This window comes from Saccopteryx bilineata, chromosome 6 (genome assembly GCF_036850765.1).
Source record: "Saccopteryx bilineata isolate mSacBil1 chromosome 6, mSacBil1_pri_phased_curated, whole genome shotgun sequence".
NCBI lineage: Eukaryota > Metazoa > Chordata > Mammalia > Chiroptera > Emballonuridae > Saccopteryx > Saccopteryx bilineata.
The window spans coordinates 184,369,968-184,397,427 of record NC_089495.1 but is presented as its reverse complement, the minus strand read 5'-3'; the positions used below and the strand labels follow the sequence as shown (position 1 = coordinate 184,397,427).

Sequence of the window (27,460 nt, the reverse complement as noted above, 5' to 3'; positions counted from 1 at the left end):
GTCTTCAAGGAGGGAGAAGCAATAGGCAGCACTTCCTCTAGTGCAGCCTTCTTCAGGTGCGGGCTTGGAGTACAGTCTGGGCCTGGCTATGTGGTCCCTGTATACCATCTAGAGCAGGGGTCTCAAACTCAACTCAGCGTGTGGGCCGCAGAGCAAGATCACAGCCGTTCGGTGGGCCGCACTAGGTCTACAAAAGGCAACTGTTACACAACACTTTTCTCACTGCAGTTGAAAACAAAAAAAAATCAGTACAACAAGCACAATCGTACATGCAGTTTACTCAGTGTCACAAAACGACCAGAAACTGTAGTTCGCATCACAACTGCTGTTAACTAAGCTAATATCTAGCTAGGATGCTAGAGAAATGAAAAATACAAGTAGGCCCCTAGGCTTACTTAATTTTATCCAAAATATTTTGAACTTCGTGGATTAGTCTGCGGGCCGCACAAAATTGTTCGGCGGGCCGCAAGTTTGAGACCCCTTATCTAGAGGGTTGTTCCATGACTGGTACAAGGTGTCCCATATTTTACTTTTTCTCCAATTAGTCTTTTTCTTTTTTTAGTGCAACTTTGGTATGGTGTGGACACTCAAATATTGGTAGTACATTGTAAATGCCGTTACCTCAGGGAGCACTATGACCACACTTAATCACTTAAATCCCCGTTGGAGACTGCTCATTTTATTTGTTTCTCCTCTTTACCTCACCCACAAGTATGGGTCTCTCTAGTGTTCTGGCCTTGACTGTCAGCTAAGCTTACCTGTAGTCACTCCCTCAGCATATGGATGGCTTATAGTTTTGCTCATTATCAACGACTGCCAATTCCATGTGTCTGAAAGAATAGTTGGTTAGAAAGGTTCAGCTGTCCCAGCTGGCCACAGATTTTCTATCTTCTGGTCCCTCTTCTCTCTTCTCTTCTTCCTCAGGTTTTCTAGCTATAGGTGGTTCTGGGTAGTAAGGTTAATTGGGACTATTTTTATACAACAGGAATTCACTGCCTTGTGTTAGGCTGTAAATTAAGCTGTAATTCTAGACTGGGATCTCAGGCTTGTATGGAAAAACAAGCAAGAGGACCCAATTTAGACCCAACTTAGTCTTTAGGGCAAAGGCTGACTGATAACCAGAAAGAGGTAACTCCTGAAAATAAGAAGGAGTGAATTGGGAAGGTGAATAGGGAAGGGCTCACTATGCTTTTGCTACCCACACATGCAAGATGCAGAGATTGAGGGGTGAGCTACAGTTAAGGGTGAGTGGCTAGCTTCAGGATGGGTGGAAGGGAATTGTAGTAGCTAGGTCTTATGAGGAATCACAAGGCCAGATCCTGAGAGGTCTTGTCTACTATGCTAACTGGTTTGAGTTTTATCATGAAAGCAAAGGGAAGTTATAGAAGGACTTTTAAAAAGCATTAATTTTATTTTTCTTTCCTTAAAAAAAAACATGTTTCGCCCTGGCCGGTTGGCTCAGCGGTAGAGCGTCGGCCTAGCGTGCGGAGGACCTGGGTTCGATTCCCGGCCAGGGCACACAGGAGAAGCGCCCATTTGCTTCTCCATCCCTCCGCCGCGCTTTCCTCTCTGTCTCTCTCTTCCCCTCCCGCAGCCAAGGCTCCATTGGAGCAAAGATGGCCCGGGTGCTGGGGATGGCTCTGTGGCCTCTGCCCCAGGCGCTAGAGTGGCTCTGGTCGCAACATGGTGACGCCCAGGATGGGCAGAGCATCGCCCTCTGGTGGGCAGAGCGTCGCCCCTGGTGGGCGTGCCGGGTGGATCCCGGTCGGGCGCATGCGGGAGTCTGTCTGACTGTCTCTCCCTGTTTCCAGCTTCAGAAAAATGGAAAAAAAAAAATGTTTCAAAGGAAATTTAAAAAATAGTAACATTAAAAATAAAATAAATATTACTCATTACAACTAAAAATAACTACTTTTGGGTGTGTATATTTTTTTTAGGTCTTTTAATAGGCATGTGTACTTTTTTCTCTGAAAAATGGAAATATATTGTACATTTTGTTTTATAACTGCCAAAATTAGAAATCTTTCTCATTTCTGGGCTAAACTTTGTACTTTTATTTTAAAAGAATGTTTTAATGCAACAGGAAGAAAATTTCACTAGAACAGGAGACAGAAACTGTCCCCGGGTTTGACCATCCCATTTTTCCTATAAAATTCAGTACCAGCCAGTACACCCCCGCTGAAGGTGGGGATCTCAATCATCTGAACAGGCCAGTGCCCTAAACAGACTTAGTTTATGATTCTGAGGCTAGACATATAACCAGTATCTCTTCAATATTAGCAAAATTATTTCATGTATGAACAGACATTTAAACCGAGTTTGGGGTGGCCATCTTTCATAGCATTTGTCATAGGATATGGGAATTTTGGACCTTGATTATTGTTCTGCCATTAATCTCTGTGAAATTTTTGATATATTCTGTGAGCTATATTTTTGTTCTTTGTAAAATGGTTGTATTGAAGTTCCAAGCATAATATGTAACATAAAAAATCTGATGGTCTCTCCTAATCTGCAGTGGCTGAATTGGGATAGGGAGGTTTTCCTGTATCTTTGGGGTATATATAAATTCATTGTTTTTATCTAGAAGCCTGTTTTAGTCAAGATATTGATTAATATTCATAGCTGTACCTGTTTGCCTATAGCCCAAGCTAACCTTAACCCCATGGGTTGGCCTTCGGAAGATCAATGTGTCCTACTGGTGCTGGGAAGATATGTCCCCATTCGCAAATAGTGTGCTACAGTGGATGCCGTCTGAGCCTAGTGATGCTGGATTCTGTGGAATGTTGTCAGAACCCAGTACTCGGGGCTTGAAGGCTGCAACCTGCATCAACCCACTCAATGGTAGTGTCTGTGAAAGGCAAGGTAAGTAAGTATATGGGGAATTAGGCATTATTGGAAGTTCATTGAAGGAGAAATCCATAGCAGGCATGGTATTCATATATGTGAAGTATTCATGAAAAACAGACTATTGGTTTCAAGCATATGAAGCAGAGTATAACCCAGAATTTTAAAAGAACTAAATAGTGTCTGGCTCTGAATGGAGTGAAGCATAAGCCTAAACAGAAGTAACTAACACTACTCAAAGAACCTAATATTCTAATTAACAATGAGATTGATTGGTTTGTTGATTACAAAAAATATTGAGACTCGCTCTAAAGGGCAAATGTCTTGGTTTTGGTAGAGAAATGCTGTGAAAAAAAGGACCAAAAATGTAAATAAAAGTGAAAGATCAGAATTGACAGTGGGGGACAAAAGGGACAGTGAACAGAAAGATTGTGTCAGTGGGGAGAAACATGAGGAGATCAGTTCTGTGACAGAACACAGAAGCAAACCAGATATGCTAATGCTGTGCTTGAGTACTGAAGGAATGAAGACATTAGGTGACTGAGTGACGTTACAGGGTTGAGTCTCTTTGGGCTACATGTAGGATTCTTAAAGGCAGGCCTAGGGGCAGCACCTGCAGCACGCAGACAAGCCCAAGGCGGGCATCCTTCTGCAGAGGGACTCACAACTTATATTTGGAATTTTCTGGGCAACTTTTGGGAGGCTGGACTCCATTGACATCATGTCTCATTTTAAGAAGGTATCATAATTTGAGGAACACAGAGGGTGGAAGAGAATTTGTAACACTGTCTGTAAGAGTCACCTTAAGATATTTCTAAACTTCCTGTAGGGGAGCTTTTTAGACATTTTGGGTCCTGTGTGCTGTGGTGTATTTAATGAATGTTGTGTTCCTTCTTCCCCAAAATATATGAAGATACAGTATTGCTTATTTAGGTAGGTTGTAAAACCTCTGAATTTCATCCTGGGTACCCTATTTTGCAAAGAGTTTTAGAACCTCTACTTGAATAGAAAGATTAACTTATTCCCACATGTCTATCCTTCATGCTCTTTGAAAAGAAAAACATCTTTTTCCTCCAAGTGTAGAAATGTACTTGACTAAATAGGACATAGTGACTCTAATGTTTTCTCCTTTATTTAGTGTAGTCCAGTGAATTGATATCATGACATACTAGTGGGTCACAACCCACACTGAAAAGCCTTTAACCGTAGCCGACATAGTAGGAGCTCTAAGTGTCTCTCTTGGGTTTACTTCCCAGCGAACCACAGTGCCAAGCAGTGCCGGACACCGTGTGCCTTGCGGACAGCATGTGGGGACTGTACCAGTGGCAGCTCTGAGTGTATGTGGTGCAGCAACATGAAGCAGTGTGTGGACTCCAATGCCTATGTGGCCTCCTTCCCTTTTGGCCAGTGTATGGAGTGGTATACCATGAGCAGCTGTCCCCGTAAGTGAAAAGTGAGCTCTAGGCACTAATAAATGCCTTGGGTACAGTGACTACTCCTGCTCTGAGGCAGTGCTGTCAGCCTCTGAACATTTTAGGGACAAAGCTGGACTTGACCTTCGGCTGCATGATGAAAACCTTCATAAAGAATGAAGCACAATGACATAAGTGAATAAATGTAGGCTAGATCACAGAGTATAGGAAAAACTGCTCAACTTCAGTATTATATTGCTCAGTCCATGTATGATCTCCCCATTAACCTTCTAACTCAGAAAGTAAGTGCTTTCCAGTAGGTGACCTCTAAGGTCCCTTCTGCCTCCAACATCCTGGGTTGAGAGAGATGGGAGGAGTCCTTGTTACACATAGAACAAGATATTGGGCTCTTCAAACTTATTATGTCATTTTAGTCACAAGTAGAATAGAAATTTTGACTCACAGAAGTTGAATAGTCTGTTAAAGTAGAAGGTAATTTAAATACAATGAATTCAGATCTATAGGTGATAGTGAATTGCAACTTCTGTTTTTTTAACAGCTGAAAATTGTTCAGGCTACTGTACCTGTAGTCATTGCTTGGAGCAACCAGGCTGCGGCTGGTGTACTGATCCCAGCAATACTGGCAAAGGGAAGTGCATAGAGGGCTCCTATAAAGGGCCAGTGAAGATGCTTTCTCAGGCCCCCTTAGCAAATGTCTACCCACAGCCCCTTCTCAATTCGAGCATGTGTCTGGAGGACAGCAGATACAACTGGTCTTTCATTCATTGTCCAGGTAAGATGTCTTGTGTATCCAAATCAAGTGTTTCCCTACCTATTTGCAAAGAATAAAACCTTGAAAGCTACATTATTTATATGGATCTCCTTTAAGAAAAAAATATAACATCAATTTTGAAGAAAAAGTTTTACATGAAAAATATTTTTGATATCAATTAATGAAAATACTAAGAATTTCAAGTGAGTTGTGCTAACATTCATTACAAAAGTAATGAAATAAGTTCATAATAGAAAAATAAATGCTATAGATACAGGTAAAACAAAAACTGGAATTCCTTTTCTCATCTCCAGTTGTTCAGAAGGTAAAATCTTAACAGTTTGATACAGACACCTCTGGACATACCAGTGTATATTTTTAACACTAAAAAATGCTATGCATGTGATATAAATCTGCAGTTTGCTATATCTTGGCAGTTGTTAAGAGAAAAATTAAAAATAAGGTCTCTTGCCAACCCAGAAATTCCTCTCCACAAATGTAGAAAAAAAAGAAGTGGTTGCCCAGGAGAGGGAAGGGATGTAAAGGGGGACAAATACATACTCCACATAGTGGGATATAAAACTGAGACTCATGGACACAGATAAAAGTGAAGTGGTTCCCAGGGAGAGGGGTGGCAGAGGGGACTAAAGAGGGAAATACATGGTGACAGAAAATTATTTGACTTTGGGTGATGGACACACAACACAGTCTACAGTTCAAATGCTATAGAGATGTTCACCTGAAACCTGTGTACTCTATTGACCAATGTCACCCCTTTAAATTTAATTCCTAAAGTAAAAAAATAAAAATTAAAAGGAAAGAAAGAAAACAGTTTTATTATGGAATAAGCATTAAAAAGACTGTGATGCACATCACAGGCAATCCACTAATGAGATCACAGAGACAGACTGAAATCTCACCCTTTTAAATAGCCAAGCAGATACAACTCATTATATACGTGTTCTCAAGATGGATGATAATCTGTCCTCATGTGAGAGGATTTTTTTTTTTTTTTTTGTATTTTTCTGAAGCTGGAAACGGGGAGAGACAGTCAGACAGACTCCCGCATGCGCCTGACCGGGATCCACCCGGCTCGCCCACCAGGGGGCGATGCTCTGCCCCTCCGGGGCATCGCTCTGCCACGACCAGAGCCACTCTAGCGCCTGGGGCAGAGGCCAAGGAGCCTTCCTCAGCACCCAGGCCATCTTTGCTCCAATGGAGCCTCGGCTGCGGGAGGGGAAGAGAGAGACAGAGAGGAAGGAGAGGGGGGAGGGGTGGAGAAGCTGATGGGCGCTTCTCCTGTGTGCCCTAGCCAGGAATTGAACCCGGGACTTCTGCACGCCAGGCCGACGCTCTACCACTGAGCCAACCGGCCAGGGCCTGTGAGAGGATTTGATGACACAGTTTGCTGTGCATTCTTTCATAGTTTATCCTGAATTTACCTGGTAATTGGGGTGGCCACTGTGATAGGTAATTGCCTTTATCTAAAGAAAAAATAGCCCTGGCCGGTTGACTCAGCGGTAGAGCGTTGGCCTGGCGTGTGGGGGACCCGGGTTCGATTCCTGGCCAGGGCACATAGGAGAAGTGTCCATTTGCTTCTCCACCCCCCCCCTTCCTCTCTGTCTCTCTCTTCCCCTCCCGCAGCTGAGGCTCCATTGGAGCAAAGATGGCCCGGGCGCTGGGGATGGCTCCTTGGCCTCTGCCCCAGGCACTAGAGTGGCTCTGGTCGCGGCAGAGCGACACCCCGGAGGGACAGAGCATCGCCCCCTGGTGGGCAGAGCGTCACCCCTGGTGGGCGTGCCGGGTGGATCCGGGTCGGGCGCATGCGGGAGTCTGTCTGACTGTCTCTCCCCGTTTCCAGCTTCAGAAAAATACAAAAAAAAAAAAAAAGAGAAAAAAGAAAAAAAATAAACCCTTGTGTATCTTTATGGCAAGCAGGTGGTTGCAGCTTGGCACCATGCACCTAGGCTAAATTCCTGAAATGACTGGGAAATGATGTTTTCATTTCAAAGAAATGGCTCCCAGGCCCTTAAGAAAAACATTCTTGGATTGTAGTGCTGTCAGATTGACCATATCTACTTCATAATTTCTAGAAATTCCTCAGTACATCTGAAGTATCTCCCAGTACTTCTGAAAACACTTTTTCTCCTTATCCCACACTCCTATTAATTTAATCATTGTTTTTATATTTCTTCTGCAATTTCACTGTGATTTTAAATGGGGAAGAGAGAAACATTTGTTCAGTCTTTTTATATTGAACCAGAATACAGATTTTTTTTCTAAATGATTTTGGGTATCACATTTTGTGTGTGTTGTGCTTTGCCATTTTGCTCTTTAGTTAGTCCTCCATATCCATGGATTCTGCATCCACAGATACAGAAGGCCAACAAGGGACTTGAGTATCAGTGGATACTAAGGGATGAGTGTATGTATGGTTACTCATCTTCACAGGAACAATGAGTATATACCAGTCATAACTAATGTAGTCATTTTTAAGTTTTTTAGCTGCAGTCTGTAGAACAACTCAAATGCCTACAGAGATGGGGTAGAAAACAGGTGCTAAACAGAACAGGTGCAAGGCTATGGAAAGTTTCTGAGATGGTAGAATACTATATCATGCTGATCAAGCAAGAAAGATCTGCAAACCTTGTTGAAAGAATCAATCTTAAATTTTCTCTCATACACACGCACACACAGAATGGTAATTATGTGATGTGATCCAGGTGTTAGCTAACACTGGTGGTAATCATTTGGCAACATATAAGTGTATCAAATCAACATATTTTACACCTTAGACTTACATTATGTTATATGTCAATTATATCTCGATGAAGCTAGGGGTTGGGAGGAGACAGATCCTCAGAGTCAGCTACTCTCTTTGCCATGGTGTCGGTCATGTGAGCCTGGGGTCTGCAGTGCGCAAGAGCCTGCACAGCTGTGCTGAGCAGTCCCGAGAGGCTCAGGCTTTTCCGCTTCTCTAGTTGTAAAGTCCTGTGTGCATCAAGGATCTTACTGGTTCCACTTACAGAAATGTTTATATATAAAGATGGTTATTTTTCTAAAAATGAAAAATTGAAAACAAACTAAATATCAGAATGTAAGGGGATGATTACGTAACTGTTATGCATCATAGAAATCATTATGTCATATAAACTTTTATCTATGATAGATGAAATAATGTACAATAATTGTGATATATGTTTAAGAAGTCAAAATTGAATATTACAGTAAACACAATTCTGTAAAACTGGATTTTAAAAATACTGGACAAATTGCAAATGTGAAGTGATCTCTGGGTGCTGGAATTACGTATGATTTTCTTGCATTCCTTATAGTTTTCAAATTTAACTACCATAAGCATATATTATTTTTACAATGAATAGCAACAAAAATCATTGTTTTACTGGCTGTGGTTTTTCACCTTGCTGTGGTATGTTTCTGATTTTCATACTGTAGCTCTTTTTTGATGTGTTGATCTTCTCAAACTAGTTTTTAGTGAGCCGGTTTTGATGATTTTGTATTTAGAGGCAATAGGGAACTTGTCGCAAATAAATTGTATGGAACTCACTCCACCCAGTTCTACAATGGGACAAAAAGAAAATTCTTTTTCTTTCAGCTTGCCAGTGCAACGGCCACAGCAAGTGCATTAATCAGAGTATCTGTGAGAAGTGTGAGAACCTGACCACGGGCAAGCACTGTGAGACCTGCATATCGGGCTTCTATGGTGATCCCACCAATGGGGGGAAATGTCAGCGTAAGTCAGATCCTTCCATCAGGGTTACTGACTGCAGCTCAGGTGGAACACGGTGCCTCTGTTTGATTTGACTAGCCAGGAAGAGAGGAGCCACTTGGTTTTGGATATTGCATTTCTTAAGTCACCCTTGTCAGGAGCTCAGCTGGGCCTGAGAGACAGTGAGCTGAGCTGCCATGTGTCAGAGTAGCCAGTTAAAGCAACAAACCAAACATGAAAGAATTAAGCTTTTAATCACTTGCTGCGACGGTATAAGAAAGAGGCCATAAGTGGTAAAAGCACTGACTCCCCTTGCTCTGTGTTCCATCTCAGAGTGGTGCACTGGTTGAGTGGCAGGTGGATGAACACAGTGGCCACCTAGGGCACAGGGTCTTCTCACTGTGAAGGAGCCTAAACCATCTCATGGCCCCTAGGGAAAGGAGGGAGGGGGAAGGGGAAGGGCTGGGAGTAGGTAAGCACTGGGGACTGAGTGGGAAGTATCTTCAAGGTCCCCTGCCCCATTAAGGAAGCTCCATAGAGGCCTGAAGATTCCCTGTGCCCAAGGCCTCAGATAAAGAGACTTGGGGATGAGCCATCTGAAGTGGGGATGCAGACATGTGACAGAAGTGGCCAACCAGAGGGTCCTGAGATCTTGGCTGCAGCTCCCCTCAGTGACTCCCAACCAGGCTGGTGGGGAGTGGGGGGTGGGGTGGAGAGGGGCAGATTTCCCTGGAAGGCCTGCTAGGGGAAAAAAATCACATCTGGGTTTTTAACCAGGAGTTAGACTCCTCAGTACTTCTAGTATATTTTAAATATTTAAATAGTCCCACGTTTCCCATACATATCAAATAGATTTCTGCAAGCAATGGGACATTTTATTGTTAGGACATAAATTATGTTTTTATAGGTGACCAGCGAAACTGATTTTTGGTTTGTTCTAGTTTCCATTGGAAAGACCTTTCAGGTTCTGAGCAGGAAAATAAATAAGAAAAGAAAAGCTCTAGCTACTTCCTAAAATTCTCTGATCCCAGAGCAGCCAGGAGGGAGCGGTATTCCAGTAGTATGTCCCTTAACCTCTCTAGGGTTCAGTTTCCTCATCTGCAAAGTGGGGATAATAGGGTGGTTGTTGAAATGAAAGCAGTCAGAGGAGTGCATGACATGTAGTCCTCAATCAGTAGATGTGAGCATTTATTATTACTCTTCTAATGTCATTTTCTACCACTCTTAAATATAATTTTGTGCTCAGATTAAAAGATATTCAGTAAAACATATTTTCCCATTCCTATGAATAGATTTCATCCATTAGATAGTGATCAGAGTACCTAACGTTATTGATACTTATGTAAGGTATAGTGCTGGCAGCCACCCAAGACATGGGAGCTTGTATTATCCCCACAATCAAGGATCCTGCCCAACTTCTCACTGAGAGATGTGGCCATGCTGTGAACCACATCCAGGCTGTGTAACTTTAACTACTGGGCCTGCTGGTGCCTCCAAGGGCCTGTACTGGCAGCCTGGTCAGCTGGGTCTATGCCTTGTTGTATCTTCATCCCCGTATCTGCATTTGCCATCTAGAAAATTTATATCTTGCTCTGTAGCATTTGTGGGGCCTGAGTACTAGTGTCCAGAACTTAGAGCTAACTTTATTTTTTAGAATCTCAATCCACAATAGAAAGCATGATTTTAAATACTGTGAATAGCACCAGATCTTTTATGTTTTCCGTTTAGAATTGTATCATTCATAAGCTGAGAATAATAGCCATGCTTTATTGAATGCTTGTACCATCATGTACCGTCTCATTTCCATCCTTACAGCAACCCTAGAAGATAAGCACTGTTACTATCTTCATTATGTAGATGAGCAAACAGACTAAGAAGAGTTAAATAGCATGCCCAAAGTTACAAAGAAGCTCAGTGGAGGGGACTAACTTCAAACCCAGACAAACTGACTTCAGGCCTTTACTTTTTATTAATACACTGTACCCCCTCTCCATACTCAACTGAGCCATGAGTTGAACACTCATGTTTCTGAATGTTCATTCATTCTTTTAACTGCCTTACTATTATTCTGTTTCACAGGTTTCTTTGGGTGATTTTTTTCTCTGGAAGATTTATTTTTAAAGTACTCATATCTGCAGCATAATGCTTTTAATTTATTCACAGCAAAATGGCATGTAAAGTGAAAAGGATTTAAGCAAAAAGACTCATTATTTTAACCAGAGTATAAAATCATCATGGCTCATACTTACCTGTTGGCTAAAAAAGGTAGAAAGGTGTTGATGGCTAGAGGAGAGAGGTGACAGGAGTTGTTTTCTCCAGAGGCTAAGAAGAGGAAAGAAAGGGTGCCGAGTCCTGAACAGCCTCTGAAGGTTGACCTGCCATTGGAATCCACCCCAGTTCTGAGCCCTGGTGTGATTCGAAACGACCATTGTGGCGAGGGCACTCAGCTGAGGCAGAGCACAGCCAGATCAACCCTCCCCTTGGACAGTCATCACTCAGAACGTCTCCACGGGGGCAGGGGTTGTATCTGTGTCCTCACACTCAGTGGCTGGCACACCGGAGATACTTCATAAAGGTTTATTGAATGAATTGTAATAGTGAAAAAGAGAGTCTATTGAAAAGGTCAAAATAGTGATTGCTTCAGATGGTGATGGAAATGACATTCTTTCCTCCTGTCCTTTGACTTGGGTTCCTTTAATGTTGCCTTTACATTATTTGAGATAAATCATTGACTGTAAAACAAGAATCTTACCCATTAAATGATTTTATTTTAATCTGTTTCATTTCAAGTCTAATTCAGATAACATTATTTGTTTCAGAAAAAGTCTCTGATAGTAGTAATCTTTTAAGCCAGTTGTGACCAACATTCCTTTTCCTCTCCCTAGCATGTAAGTGCAACGGGCACGCATCACTGTGCAATTCCAATACGGGCAAGTGCTTCTGCACCACCAAGGGCGTCAAGGGGGACGAATGCCAGCTGTGAGTACCACCCTCCAGGGACCCCTGCCGCAGGCCACGCCTGGGTTTTTGACTGACAGACAGGTCAGCTGGATCTGTGCCTTGTTGTCATGGGCTCTGAGGGATCCCCAAGTTGATTGATTTGGAATTTTGCCCTTTCTACTTCAGATGGGTCTAGCTTAGCCTCCGTACTGAGCAGATTGACAGTTTAGCAGCAATTCCTTAGTGACTGTAATTCACATTTTTATGTTTGAGTGACACTAACATATCCTGGGTTGCTGACTTAGTCATTTAACTTCAGCCACTACTCTGTTTTTGTCATGTTAGGAGATGTGAACCCTTTTCTAAAGGAAGAGTTAGAAGAGCTGGTATTCCAGGGCAGTATTGATTTGGCATTTTGGTTATCTGATAGTGGAGATGATCCTCCTCTCTGCCCTTTAACACATCCCTTCTTGTAGCCTTTTTCTTGACAAACTATGAGACATCTTCCAGGGGAGATTCTGGGGTCCCCATCCATGAGGCTGCAGGAAGATGTGGGGTATTAGCCCTGTTTGTCTCCACAGAGCCAGGTCCTGCTGAGGTGAATCACTTAACTGTGCTGAACCTCAGTTTTCCCATCTAGCAATAATGGGACTAGCAATAATTGTTTTTAGTGTCCTGGGAGGTTGATAGAAGAGAGATTGTTCTCCAGTTAATATATTCCCGTCTCCCTCACCAGAACACCTCATAAAACACATGTTCACGCTTATTCTCTCAAGAAGAGACTTAGAGAGAAATGTTTATCAGTATCAAAGTAGAGCTGATACAAGCAGATATATCATTGGTAAACTTCGTTCTGCTTAAGGAAACTAGTGTTATCACCAGCGATGAGGCCTTGACAGTGGTGTTCAGGAGGGAAGTGTTCTGTCCACATTCTGTTTCATACCAGTGTTCATTGGCTGCCCTAATGCCAATACATGAAGAAAATACTAATCAAAGAGTAAATTTAATTTTTGAATCTAGGTTTCTTTAAACAGAAAAAAGTAATAGAGCAAAATTAATCAGTCCTGTCCTCAGTTTTGGTATACAGCAATGAAATGAGGTATTGGTCCAGTGAAAGACTTTCTTTTTAAGAGATTTAGAAATTAGCAAGTTCTGATAATCACCTTCAATAAAAGGACACAATATCCCTAAGTTATATTTCTGGACAAGTGCTTGACCCAAGCTTTTCCCCTTCTTTTTTGCGTAGTTCATAGCTGTTGTGCTTGCATAAATGGTTTTGCTGATGTTCGTAGATGATAGCTATGGGGAAATCAATAATTCTGTTTGATTAGAACTTTTTTTTTTCTCCAGACTGGTGAACCATGTCCAAGATTTAAAAAAAAAAAAAAGATTCATTGTGTTTAGCCTTCTATCACTTGTATTTAAAGAACAGTATCAGTTAATCCAGAGAGGATAGGAAAGTGAGAAATGAAGATAGGAAAAATGTTTTAACTGCACTTTTATAAGAATATTTAGTTCACACAAATGTGAAAATGTGTTTTTTATTATTATAAGTAGGCTCTAGATTTATTATATTTGGATCTATCTCGAGCTTTGGCAAATGTTTATTAGTTGATGGTGGTGTGAATGGCTGGGCAGTCAGCATTAAAAATGAATGCAAATTCTTGTTATTTCACCTGATTTGAATAACTGTAAAGAATGTAATTATACTGACTCAAAAACTGTGGATTATGTTAAAGGATCTACTTGATTTTAAAATGAATATAGAGTCTTAAATAGCAACAGAAAATAATCTTCAATTTTTCCCCCCTAGATGTGAGGTAGAAAATCGGTACCAGGGAAACCCTCTCAAAGGAACATGCTACTGTAAGTGTTTTTATAATTTTTACTGGTCTAGATGCACAACAGTTCAGTAAAACTTCATTATTGTCTTTAACATTGTTTGAGAATAGTGAGTGCTATAGGAGTATAGCAGTGACCCGTGGAAGTGTTCTCTTATTTGATGTGTTTACATCCTGTTAAGTTTAATGCATATATAGACACAGTTTTAAACTGTTTTAATTTGGTTGTGGTTTACGTTAATATGTTCATATTAGCTAACAGGGAAGAATACAGAAATACACATCTCTGGTTTCCTTGCTTATGTTCTCTTGAAACTTATTTCATTTGCCATTATGTGGTTGGGGGTCACCATATTTCTCTGTGTGTGTGTGTGTGTGTGTGTAGAATTCTTTTTACCATAATTCTTATTATAGGATATAGATTTTTTTAAATAATTCTTAAAATATAGTTGAAGTTATTTTCTCAAACAGATTTGAGTTAACAACTTCTTTAGGAACTAATATATAAAGTATAATCTCTAATGATTAATTTATAGTGAAAGGTAAACCTGGCAAAGTGACCAGGTCCTTATGGGTAAATGCATTTTCTCCCAATATGAGATCCACATAGTAGGCCAGATTATGGAACCAGAGGAAAAGGAGTTAATGTTTGGCATAGCCACTATAGTTATATACCTGCTTTCCTATGTTGAATAGTGTTGCTCCAAAATTCCTGTCCACCTGGAACCTATAAATGTGAAAATAGTTTTTCTTTCTAGGAGGAAAGAGAAAAACGTTATGACCTTGTGTAGGAGAAAGAGTTCTTAGATATGATTCCAAATGCACAGTTCATAAAAGAAAAAATGTTTATTGAAACTTACCAAAATTTAAAATTTGTATTTTGGCCCTGGCCGGTTGGCTCAGTGGTAGAGCGTCAGCCTGGCGTGCAGGGGTCCCGGCCAGGGCACACAGGAGAAGCGCCCATCTGCTTTTCCACCCCTCCCCCTCCTTCCTCTCTGTCTCTCTCTTCCCCTCCCGCAGCTGAGGCTCCATTGGAGCAAAGATGGCCTGGGCGCTGGGGATGGCTCCTTGGCCTCGGTCCCAGGCGCTAGAGTGACTCTGGTCGCAACAGAGTGACACCTCGGAGGGGCAGAGCATCGCCCCCTGGTGGGCGTGCCGGGTGGATCCCAGTCGGGCGCATGCGGGAGTCTGTCTCTCCCCATTTCCAGCTTCAGAAAAATACAAAAAAAAAAAAATTTGTATTTTAAAAAACATTATTAAAAAATAAAAAACAGCCTGACCAGGCTGTGGCGCAGTGGATAGAGCATTGGACTGGGATTTGGAGGACCCAGGTTCGAGACCCTGAGGTCGCCAGCTTGAGCACGGGCTCATCTGGTTTGAGCAAGGCTCACCAGCTTGAACCCAAGGTCGCTGGCTCGAGCAAGGATTCATTTGGTCTGCTATAGCCCCCCAGTCAAGGCACATATGAGAAGTCAATCAATGAACAACTAAGAAGCCGCAGCGAAGAATTGATGTTTCTCATCTCTCTCCCTTCCTGTCTGTCTGTCCCTATCTGTCCCTCTCTCTGACTCTCTCTGTCTCTGCCACAATAAATAAATAAATAAATAAGCAATCCGCAGACTAGAGAAATGTTTACAATGAGTGTATTTGATAAAGGGCTCATATCCAGAATTCATATGAGGAACTCTTCAAAAACAAAGATTTGAATAAATATTTCACCAAGAAAATATATATGAATGGCCAATAAATACATGAAAAAACAGGTTACATTAGACATTTAGGATATGTATATTAAAGCCATAGTGAGATACACCCCTAGAATGACTAGAATCAAAAGCCAATACTATGGCTTAAGAGAGGACAACTGGGTTCTCATATCTGCTTCTATATTCTGTTGCAATACATCTATTTGGTAGAAGTTCTTGAGAAAAACTCAGCCTCACCGACATATAGTTGAAAAGGGGAATCTTTTAATATCCTTTTCAGATAATTATGGATATCATCCTTTTATACCTTACCAAAACCAGACAACTGGCCATTTCTTAAAGGTTATCATGTGGAACCTGAAACCACATCATTGAATTTTTTTTTAAATCTGGGATATTTATAGTCTATTTACTATCTTGGAAAGTAAAAGCCAATACCAAGTTTTAACAATGATGTGGCAATACTTAATACATTCTTTGTGGGAATGTGAAATGGTATAGCCATTTTAGAAAACCCTATGGCAGTTTCTTAAATAGTTAAAATAAAATTAACAACCCCCCACTTTAGCATTATATCCCTAAACACAACCTAGAATGTAGTAGATGTTTAATTAATATTTGTAGGTAAGTTAAGTTGGAGCTTAAAATCTCAAGGAGGGTTTGGAGGGTTAACCCAAACAAAATAATACTGCCCACAGACTTGATTTCCTTGAAGAAAAAACCCAGTCCCTGGGTATAAGTGAGCCAAAAGTGCTTTCCTGGCTATTGAATATTTATGAGAAAATCAAGGTGTGTTTCTAGAGACCTGTCTTGTTTTGTTTCAGTTTTTAAATATACATCTTTCTTTCCACAGATACTCTTCTTATTGACTATCAGTTCACCTTTAGCTTGTCCCAGGAGGATGACCGCTATTACACAGCCATCAATTTTGTTGCTACACCTGATGAAGTAAGATTTAAAAGTTTTCTTACTTTGTTTTAAATTTGTGTTGATCTTTTTGTCATTGTGGATAGAGGCACTGCCTTAGCAGCAGTCTCCAGAGTGGAGCACACAGGATGATGTTTAGAGGTACAGGAAAAAAACATTAGAATCTACATTTTATCTTCTTTCCATCTACAAGGAAGGAATGGTGTTAAGATTTACCATTATCGCAGGCGCAGTGAATAGAGCATTAGACTGGGATGTAGAGGACCCAGGTTTGAGACCCCGAGGTTGCCAGCTTGAGTGCGGGCTCATCTGTTTTGAGCAAGGCTCACCAGCTTGAGCCCAAGGTCGCTGGCTCGAGCAAGGGGTCACTCAGTCTGCTGTAGTCTCCTGGTCAAGGCACATATGAGAAAGCAGTCAATGAACAACTAACACAGCAAGGAATTGATGTTTCTCATCTCTCTCCCTTCCTGTCTGTCTGTCCCTATCTGTCCCTCTCTCTGACTCTCTCTGTCTCTGCCACAAAAAAAAAAAGAAAAAACATTTACCATTATCTAGCCCTGGTTGAGTAGCTCAGTTGGTTGGAGTATCGTCCTGACATGCCAAAGTTTCAGGTTCAATCCCTTTATCAGGATGCATATGGAAATCAGCCAATGAATGGACAGAACAGCAAATTGATGTCTCTCTCTCTCTCTCTCTCTCTCTCTCTTTCTCTTTCTCTTTCTCTTTCTCTTTCTCTTTCTCTTTCTCTTTCTCTTTCTCTTTCTCCCTTTCTCCTTCCCAGCATGGCCAGCAGTGCACTTCTTCTACTTGGCTCAATACAGTTCTCAGAGATATCTTTTCAGTCATTAAAACCAAGAATCAAAATAAATTAAACCAATTCTTCAAATTTCTATATCTCTAAGTGGTAAAGTTTTCAAAGCTAATAAAATATATTTAGCCATATCTCTCTTGAAATAATATATTTTTTAGTGAGAGATAAATATTACTCAAATCATTAATGAATACAATCAAGTTATTTTTTTATTTCAGCCTTACATGCTTTTTCGTTTTAGATTTCATTCATTTTAGAGAGGAGAGAGAGAGAGAGAGAGAGAGAGAAATGGGGGTGGAGTAGGAAGCATCAACTTCCATATGTGCCTTGACCAGGCAAGGCCAGGGTTTCAAACCAGTGACCTCAGCATTACAGGTCAACACTTTATCCACTGAGCCCCCACAGGTCAGGCCAGCCTTATATGCTTTTTTAAAAATCATTTTCATTTTGGAGAACTTGACACTGTATATAGTCTATCAGTTCAGAGATATATTGGCTGAATTTATAAATACAGATAAAGTGAGGCACTTGATCAACTGTTTTACTGTCCAGACATTTGGAAACAGCTGCCCGGAGTTTTCTTAGGTGGTTGATTTCACTAACATAAGTCACAGGATGTAAGTCACAGTGCTCAGGTGAGGGCTCTTTTTTTAACGATATTTTTTTTGGCACTGGCCAGGTAGCTCAGTGGATGGAATGTTGTCCTGGTGCACTGAGGTTGCAGGTTCAATCCCCAGTCAGGGTACATATGAGAAGCAACCAATGAGTTTACAACTAAAGGGAGTTGATTCTTCTCTCTCTTTCTCCTCCCCCCTCACTTTTTTCTTCTTTTTTTCTCCCCCTGCCTTTTTTCCCCCCCTTTTCCATTGCTCTCTTCTTTCTCATTCAGATCAATGGAAACATTTAAAAAAAATTTTTTTTTCACAGTTAGGCATTTAATAAACCATTAAATTCCATACATTTTTTTGGGAGAAAAACCAAATTTATTTGGGGTATATTAGAAATTTGCTAACTCTTCTAGTAAGTCAGTTTCTCTTAAGACATTGTAAAATATCTGTTCTGTAATTAAGAAAGGTAAAAGTAGTAAATTTTAATTACTGTTCTATTTTAAAATCTGGAAACTGTACTAGTTAATTTTTAATTATCCGTACCTCTCATCAGCAAAACAGGGATTTGGACATGTTCATCAATGCCTCCAAAAACTTCAACCTCAACATCACCTGGGCCACCAGCTTCTCAGGTAAAAAAAAAAAAAAAAAAAAAGGCAAACACCTAGAGAAGACCTTCTGAGTGGAGGTAATAGATTAAGAAACACGATGTAGGAGTTGAGAAAGGGGGCTCTGGAGACAGACAGATGGGTTTGAAATCCCCCATTGCCACTTATTATCTGGGAGACCTTGAGCAAATGTCCAAACCCCTCTCTGGATGTTAAGGTTATTCATTGTGAAGCGAATTGTCGTGTAGATTCATTTGGGCTCTGCATGCCTGCCATGGTGTCCCCTCAGTCCATGCTCACTACCCCTGCCCCACTGCCACCACTGACAGCATCGCTGCAGCCGCTGTCTGGGCACTGCCATCCTTGTCCCCATCCGCAGAGTGCTGTGGGAGTTAAACAAGAATGAACAGAATACTCAATGTAGTGCTTGGTACATGGTAAATTCCCCCTAAATGTGTTATTATCATTACTCTATATTACTGGTTTTTGATCAAAACACAACCAGATTGAAGCAAAATAAAATCATTACCTTTGCATGTTTCTTTATGTTTATCATGTCTCTTTTAAGAGACAATCTTTTATTGTATAGAATTTGGAAAAGGTTCAGAAACTTGCAGTGAGGAGAAACTTTTAAGATAAGGTCTGAATTATTGGAGCATTTGTCTTGAGAAAGACAACATCTCTGAGCATGTGAGTGGTGATTTGCAGTGACTGTCTCAGTGAAGACCTGACAGTCTGGATTTAACTCACACAGGGGACAAATCTATTCCATGAATCTTCATAGACACTAGAATTCCCGGCAGAGGAAATGTTGCAAGACTTTTGGGAGTAGGATGCATTTATACCAGATTGGGGGAACTTAAATACAGGTGTAGCTGGTAGCAGAAACAACTGACTGACCCTTAGAGCTTTCTCCTCCCTGCTACTGTTGAGGTCACTGCTAGTAAGGAAGTGAGGGGTGAATCAGTGTCCCCTATAGGAGAGAGAGAGATATGGAGCACTGCCAAACAGGTATAAAGAGAAAGTTCAGAGCAATTGAAGTGTTGTGAACAGTGGATGCCGTTGCTTGTTAATAGGATTCTAGTGGTATGTGTATTTTCACGGCATGTACAGCCCGTTTCAGGGAGGGGAATTGCAGGGATTCCTGATAAAATCATTCTAGTTAAGGGCCTTCTCAGCTTCAAATCCCAGCTCTTTTTGCTGGCTGTGTAACCTGAACCAAGTTACTTATTTTCTCTGAACCTTAGTTTCCTGATATATAGATAAGGATAATAGAGTTATCATTGGATTAAATGAGATTGGACTCTTAAAGGCTTTTCCTGGAACATTTGTAAGTGTTTAATAAATGCTAACTCTTATCCTTATTATTAATGAGGGTAGATTCTGCTCCCACAAAAAAGGCTCTTCTGTTTTGTTCTTTTCTTCCTAATAGCTGGAACCCAGGCTGGAGAAGAGATGCCTGTTGTTTCGAAAACCAACATTAAGGAGTACAAAGATAGTTTCTCTAATGAGAAGTTTGATTTTCGCAACCACCCAAACATCACTTTCTTTGTTTATGTCAGTAATTTCACCTGGCCCATCAAAATTCAGGTAAGATGTGCTTTTTGATCTCTTTTGCAGACATGGTGAACTCTCTTTAGTGGAGACTAAATTTACTAATCTGGAACTTGCACATAATGAGGTGTACAGTATTGCTTTCCTCTGTAATTCCTATGGCAGAGGAGTGCTGAGCACATGAATACCATAGAGATTGTAGTGGGGATAGTCTACTAAACCACTTAGAATGAAAGTTATCAGCATTTCTGAAAGGAGGTTGGCATGTAACACATTTGGTAATTATAACTACTAATTTCTCCACTGAGCTTGCCATATGAAAGCTTGTGGAGGTACATGAAGAGCTTCAGTTCTGGGATGGTTAAGGTGGGTCTAAAGGAAACAAACACATATAACCAGTGGAAGCAGCGCGTGGAAAGTGCCACATGAAAAGATCCCAAAAATGCTATCACGAGTTTATAGGAGGATGGGATGGTATGTTAACGGGAGGCAGGATTAGGTTGCATTGAAGAGCCTAGGCCTTCTAGTCAAACAGATGTGGGTTTGAGTGCTGGCTTGCTCCTGTAGAATTCAGGTGGCTGCCCCACATCTCAGATTCTGTGACCTGAAAGGGTAAGTCAAAGGATGCATGTCACCTGCAGCAGCCCCTGCTGTTTTCCATCTGCTCATTTTCTCTGTTCTGAGGGAGCCAGTGGACTCCCTTTATCCAAGACCATTGGTCCAATTTGTGCTTTTTATTATCATTCACTACTGTGCCTTTGAGGCCTTGCCTTAATACTTTTCACTTTTACCCCCTTCATTTTGGGTAAATGTGGAATTTAGGGTGGACTTTTAGGGACTGGTTCACCTTTAGCCGTGAAAGCATGGTCACTGGACGAGGGCTATGGCTCTTTGTCAACTTTCAGAAGCATGGTCAACTGAAGCAAGTTGTCACAGATAATTAGGATGGGTCTGCAATCTAGTTCTGGTGGTTTTGCGTTCATGCTCGAGGCTGTGACTAAAAAGCTATCTTTATTTCTAGAATGTGGAGAACTGGCTCTGTGTTGTATTTTTTTTCTCACCACCCTCTCCTTTTCCTGTCTAGATAGTCTGCAAGTTTATCCTCTGATCTGCTTCTTCCTTTGCTCTTGTATACGGCTGCTTCCCTTCTCAGCCAACTTTTTGTAAGCATTGACCACATTCCCTATTTCTGATTCCTCTTATTCATTCACCCATCAGCCCAAACCAATCTGCCTCCTCCCCACCACATCCTGAAACTGCCCTGTCTTAGTGAACTCCAGTGACTGGATTCTCCAGTCCCCTCTCCTCATAGAGTGATTTGAGTTACTGTCTTTCTTGCCTTCCTGATCCTTCCTTTCCCTGTTTCTTTGGCCAGTCTTTTTAGGGAATCTTCTTCCTCACACATTGGGTTGTCTGGAATTCAGGTTGGTTCTCTTCCGTCTTCATCCCAGTCTCCCAGGGTAATTCCGTCCCATTTGTAGGTACTCCTCTACTGGTGATTCTCCATGCTCTGTCTCCAGCCCAGCTTATACTTGAGCTTCAGACCAGTAAGTACTCTTGGTTGCTGCCTACACATCTCTACCTGGACATTCACAGGCTCTCTGCACTCAGCACATGATCATTTTTGTAACCTTAGCTCCAAACCCTGTGCTTCTTTTCTCAGTGAATGACATTACCGATTCATGGCATTGCACAAGCCAGGATCCAGGAAGTCACTTGCATTCCCGGGACAAACCTGACTTGGGCATGATGTATCATTTTCTTACTTTAAGCATTGCTGGATTCATTTTACTAATATTTTGCTTAGAACATTATTTCTATTTCATGAGTGAGAATGTCTATTTCTTTCCTGCCCTTGTTTTGGTTTTTATATCAAGGTTAAACTAACTTTTAACTATAAATTGAGGAATTTTGTTTTTCATTTCCAGAAGAGATTATATAAAATTAGAATTACATTAACCTTGAATACTTGATAGATCTAGAAAACTATTTAATTCTGGTGATTTATATATGGAGATCTTTTTAACTTATGGTTCAACTTCTTGAATAGTTACAGGATTTTCTTCTTCTATTTGAGTCATTTAAGTTAATTTCATATATTTCTCAAATGTATTGATACAAAATTATTCACACTGTCCTTTAATCTTTGCAGCATTTGTGCTTAAGTATACTGAGTGATACACTTTAAAATGGTTAAAGTGAATAATTATATCTCATGTATATTTTACCCCAACAAAAAATAGCTTTAAAAATTGCAGCAAGATATTTTTTATAAATATAGACCATCTAAAATTTACATGAAAAGACAAAGATTCTAGAATAGCTATTGAATATAACAGTTTTTAAAAAACACTAAAGTGGGAAGAATCACTTTATGCAATGTTAAAGCTTACTATTTAACTAGAGTAGTCAAAACATTGTAATTCTTGCTGGAGGATAGATAAGATCAGGCAATGGAATAGACACAGGATAGAGTAGAGAAACCTGGAGTATATAGATCCACATAAATATGTCCAACTGGTTTTTGGGGTTTTTTTTGCTTTTTTTGGCATTTCTCTTATATTTATTTATTTATTTACTTACAGAGACAGAGAGAGAGAGTCAGAGACAGGGACAGATAGGGACAGAGACAGGAATGGAGAGAGATGAGAAGCATCAATCATCAGTTTTTCGTTGCGACACCTTAGTTGTTCATTGATTGCTTTTTCATATGTGCCTTGACCGTGGGCCTTCAGCAGACTGAGTAACCCCTTGCTCAAGCCAGTGACCTTGGGTCCAAGCGATGAGCCTGCGCTCAAGCAGGCGACCTCGACATCTCGAACCTGGATCTTCTGCATCCCAGTTCGATGCTCTATCCACTGCGCCACCGCCTGGTCAGGCTCCAACTGGTTTTTGACAAAGGCACAAAGACAGTTCAGTGATAGTTTTTTCAACAAATTCTGCTGGAACAATTGGACAACCATAGGCTGAAAAATGAACTTTGACCTAAACCTCACATCTTACATAAAAATTAACTCAATATGGATCATAGATTTAAATGTAAAACAAAGCTATGAAACTTTTAGAAAAAAAGTAGGAGAAAATCTTCACATCTTAAGGCTAGGTGAAGAAAACTTGACAACAAAAACATGACCCATAAAAGGAAAAATTGGTAAATTGGACTACATTAAAACAAAAGAGTTTTCTTCTGTGAAAGACCCTATTAAGGGGATGAATAAGCAAACTACATACTGGGAGAAAATATTTGCAAACCATAGTTCTGACAAAGCACTTATATCTGGACTATAAGAATAATTCTCAAAATTAACATTAAAGAACAAACAGTTCACTTATAAAATGGACAAAAGACATAAAGAGCATTTCACTGAAGAGAATATATATATATCTAGAAAATAAGCACATGAAAAGATGTTTAGTATCAAAAGCTATTAAAGAGGCCTGACTTGTGGTGGCACAGTGGATAAAGCATTGACCTGGAATGCTGAGGTTGCTGGTTCAAACCCCTGGGCTTGCCTGGCCAAGGCACATTTGGGAGTTGGTGCTTTCTGCTCCTCCCCACTTCTCTCTCTCTCTCTGAAAAAATGAATAAATAAAAAATTTTTAAAAAGCTATTAAAGAAAGGCAAATTAAAACCATGATAAGATATCATTATACACCCATCAAAATGACTAGAATTGGAAATAGTAATAACACCAAATGCTAGAGAGATTGCAGAGAGATTGGTTCTTGTGTACATTGCTGGTAGGAAAGTGAGATGTTACAGCCACTCTAGAAAGTAGTTTGGCATTTTCTTATAAAACTAAACTTGCTCTTACTATACATCCCAGCAATTACATTCCTGGGCATTTATCCCAGAGAAATGAAAATTGATATTCACACAGACAGCTTGTATACCAGCATTTATAGCAGCATCATTAATAATAGCCCCAAATTGGAAACATGCCAGGTATTATTCAGCAGATGAACGGTTAAATAAATTGTGCTACATATATATTGTGGAATAATACTCAGCAATAAAAAGATACAAACTGTTTTATAAGTTGGATAAATCCCAAGGAAATTTTTCTGAGTGGGGAAAATAATTAGAAATTGGCTTTCTGCATGATTCTATTTCTGTAACATTTGAGACACTTGAAAATAAAAATCTTAGTCCAAAAATAGATATAATCTACTGAAGCATCAGCTCTTTCTGACTTCTGACTGACCTCTAGACCCTCTTTTAGAAGGGGTCATCTGATTAGGTCAGGCCCTCCCACACTCCCCTAGGGTGTGCATATGCAGGATGTACATACCAACATTGTGGGAATCTTGGGGGCCCACCAGGGATTTAGGTTACTTATGTGACCCCAAAGAGGTTGAACTCTAGGCTCTAGTTAGTACAATTTCAATTTGGTAACATCTTCTAACACTATCGAATTATAGATGATATACATTTGTAGAATACTTGATTTGTAGAATACTTTAGTAAATATTATTTACTATGTTGAGTTTGTTTTCATAATAGTGAATGTTCTGAATCCAATTAAACTTCAGACTTTGTTGCTTATAGGTGAAAAATAATAATGTTTTTAAGATTCTTAGTGAAAATCTGGACTTAATGCTGCCGACGGTTTTCCCGTTTGGAAAGAGGGCTCGGTGCACATAAACAGGCTTTTGTGCTGGAGATAGCCGTGCTGTTGCCAATGCGGAGTTCTAGTTTTTTTCCTCCCGGTGCCTTGTTGCTCCACCCTCTGAGAGTCACTGAAATGGTTTTAGAGCATTTCCTTCTAGAGGGATCTCTTCCCCATACTTACTTTTAAAAAGTACGAATTTTAATTTTAAGATTCAAAGAGATGTTGATTTTCTGCCTGATTTTGTGGTCCTCTTTACCTGGGCTGGATCACTCACTTGAATAAGATCCCCTTATGAAAGCTGCACTCAGGAGCACTTTTGAAAATAAACGATGGCGTGCTCACCATTTAGTTTGCCAAGCTTTCCTTGAAAAAGCCGGTAAGTTCTTTTAAAAATGTGTCTTTTTGTTCTTTGGTATTTGCAAACAGTGGGGCTAGACCTGTAGCATCGCGTGTCATCGCCTGACACTGGTGCTCTGCACTTGGGACTGTCGGTGGATGTGCACTGGGTGAAGGGCTAAGCTTGCATCTTCCTGAGCGGATGCAGTCATGTTCTCAACAAAGGAAGCTGTGTATATTTCTTTATTGCTCTATTTTCCTGTGAGCCTTCACTTTTCTAGATGTAGGTATCTCTTATTAAACACACGCATGCACATTTAGAGACTACAAATTCAGTAAAAATGTAGAGGATAGGGAACGTCTAAATGGCGCAGTATAGACCTTTCAGCATGGCTTTCAGTGCCGGCAAAATAACTTTTCTGTCTTTCTTATTTTTTAAAGCAAAATAACTGGGGAAATCTAATTCTCTACTCGGAAATTCGTGTAAACATTGGTGCTTTAAAAATGGTAATGCTAAACTCCAGTTCCTTCTCTCTGAACTGATCCCAGGATTCTTTTCCTTAATTAGGAACAGATCAAAACCTGTAACTGCTAACTGAGGGAATTTAAAACTAACTATAAAAGTCTTTGTAGATGCAGTTTTAAAAAAACACCCACCCAGACTGAAAGAGCCTGTGTGTGGTAGGGCGGTGGGTATGTTGGGGCTAACTGTGCCTGTTTTCTGGTCAGTTGCTCCTGTGTGTGAGCGCCCCTCCTTCAGCCCTGCTTTCTGAAAGTGATCCTAGGTGTTCTTCCCCGTGAGCAGGGACTCAGATGGCTTAGGCAGGACCACAGTTTGGAAGGGTATTCAAGATAGAGAATGGACAGGCAGACGTTGTATGAGGCGGGAAGGTGGGTAGTGAGGCTGGGATTCTGGCTTGTTACGGGCTCTGCAACAGAGGTTGTTATTATAATGTGGAACTCATATTAAAGCCCTCTCCAAGCTGGGTGTTTCATCTGCTTTATGTAAGAGGCTAGTGTTCACAAGTGAAGGCAACATGTAACACAGAATTTGTATTGAGAACCAGGCATTCATTTAAATGTTAGAGTTATGTTTATGGGTGCTAACAGGATTGCTATACTGGGCAAAGGATGTATGAAACTCTTGTTGACTCGGATGTACTTTTTTAGTAAAAGTTTTATTGAGATATAATTCACATACCATACAGTTCACCCATTTAAAGTTCGCAATTTAGTGGTTTTTAATATTCACAGTTGTGCAGCCATGACCACATCAATTTTAGAGTATTTTCATCACCTGAAGAAAGAAATCCTATACCCATTAGCAGTCATTTCCCATTTCTCCCTCCCCCAAGCCCTTGGAAACCACTAGTCTACTTTTTGTCTCTGGATTTACCTATTCTGGATATTTCCTATAAATTGGAGCACATAATATGTGGTCCTTTGTGACAGGCTTCTTCACTCACTTAGCACAGTGTTTTCACAGTTCATCTATATTTAGTATGTTTCAGTGCTTCGTTCCTTTTTAAGGTTGAATAATGTTCCATTGTATGGATATACCATATTTTGTTTATCCATTCATCTGTTGCTGGATACTTGGCTTGTTTGTACTCTTTGATTATTAATGATGTCAGATAATACTTTTAACGTTTGTAGTTATTATATAATAATAATGACGATGTATATACAGACCTCCTGGTGTTAGATATCTGTACCATAAGGGTTTTAAAAATTATAAAGCCATGAAATACATATAAAATTAAACTACATAAAGTATGTCTTTCCTTGTTTCAAGTGACACTCAAGGTTATTTACGACCTTGTGGTTGTCATCTTAATCATTATTTATTATTTGTTCTTGCAAGTTTCCTTTCTTCTGCTTTTCACCTGTGGCTTTGGCTGTTTCTTCCATGTTCTTCAGTGACATTGTTCCCTTAGATTTCCTCTGGACAGTCTTGTTCACACCACCTGTGAACACCACCTGGGTCTAGAATGGGTAAATCTCCATCTCTAGCAGATCTCTTTTCTGTGATCTCCATAACCAGGACCCACTAGGCTTCCTTCAACATCCATTGACTCAGCAGACTTTCTGGTCCAGAGCAGCAGCCATGAATGGATAGCGAGAGCTGTGTCAGATGCTGTGGGGTAGGAGATGCCCCTGTGCTCCTGGGAGGAGCAGGGAATGAGTGTTCTGCGTCGTCTGAGTCTGAATGAGGAGGCAACATCAGAGCTGAGGCCTAAGAAACATGAGGTGGGGAGTGAGGGTGTTTGGAATGGGAGAAAGGCCTGTCACATCACTTTCAAGAATAACCAGGAGTGTAGCTGAACTGGAGTGACAGTCCTGCGAGCAAGGTGCTGGAGAGCAAAGGCTCAGGCTGTCATGAGGAGACCAAAGGTTCAGCTGAGGGGTTTGAACTGTAACCTGAAAACTACGGGGAGTCATTAAAATGCTGTAAGTAAAAAAGTGACCAAACATCCGTGTTTTTGAAAGTTCCCCCTGACAGTAGTTGGGAGACTAGATTGGAGAGAGCCAGGCCTGCGTGGGGTCTGCAGGTAAGAAGTCTTGTTTAGAAACCCAGGGGAAGGTTTCTCTGATGGCCCTTAGGCGTAGCCCATGGCAACTTCCTTTTCTCATCTGTGCCTCCACCGCCATAGACTGGCCTGGTGTTCCCTATAGATAAATTTCCTTGAGGACAAGGATAATGTCTATATTTCTGTATTTTCAGTGTCATAGCATAGTGTCAGTCAGTTGTAGAATT

At 40.7% G+C, this 27,460-nt stretch overlaps 1 protein-coding gene across 4 annotated transcripts in view; it reads left to right on the top strand.

Moving 5' to 3' along the window:
- The window catches only part of ATRN (attractin), a 150,180-nt gene that overhangs the window by 78,423 nt on the left and 44,297 nt on the right, over positions 1-27,460 (top strand). For all 4 annotated transcript variants that reach the window (XM_066236333.1, XM_066236332.1, XM_066236334.1 and 1 more), the window contains exons 16-24: positions 2,643-2,862; positions 4,101-4,286; positions 4,816-5,049; positions 8,645-8,782; positions 11,644-11,737; positions 13,512-13,564; positions 16,099-16,193; positions 18,145-18,223; positions 19,632-19,789. In XM_066236333.1, the coding sequence (XP_066092430.1) occupies positions 2,643-2,862; positions 4,101-4,286; positions 4,816-5,049; positions 8,645-8,782; positions 11,644-11,737; positions 13,512-13,564; positions 16,099-16,193; positions 18,145-18,223; positions 19,632-19,789 (1,257 nt within the window). The remainder of the gene's footprint in view (positions 1-2,642; positions 2,863-4,100; positions 4,287-4,815; positions 5,050-8,644; positions 8,783-11,643; positions 11,738-13,511; positions 13,565-16,098; positions 16,194-18,144; positions 18,224-19,631; positions 19,790-27,460) is intronic.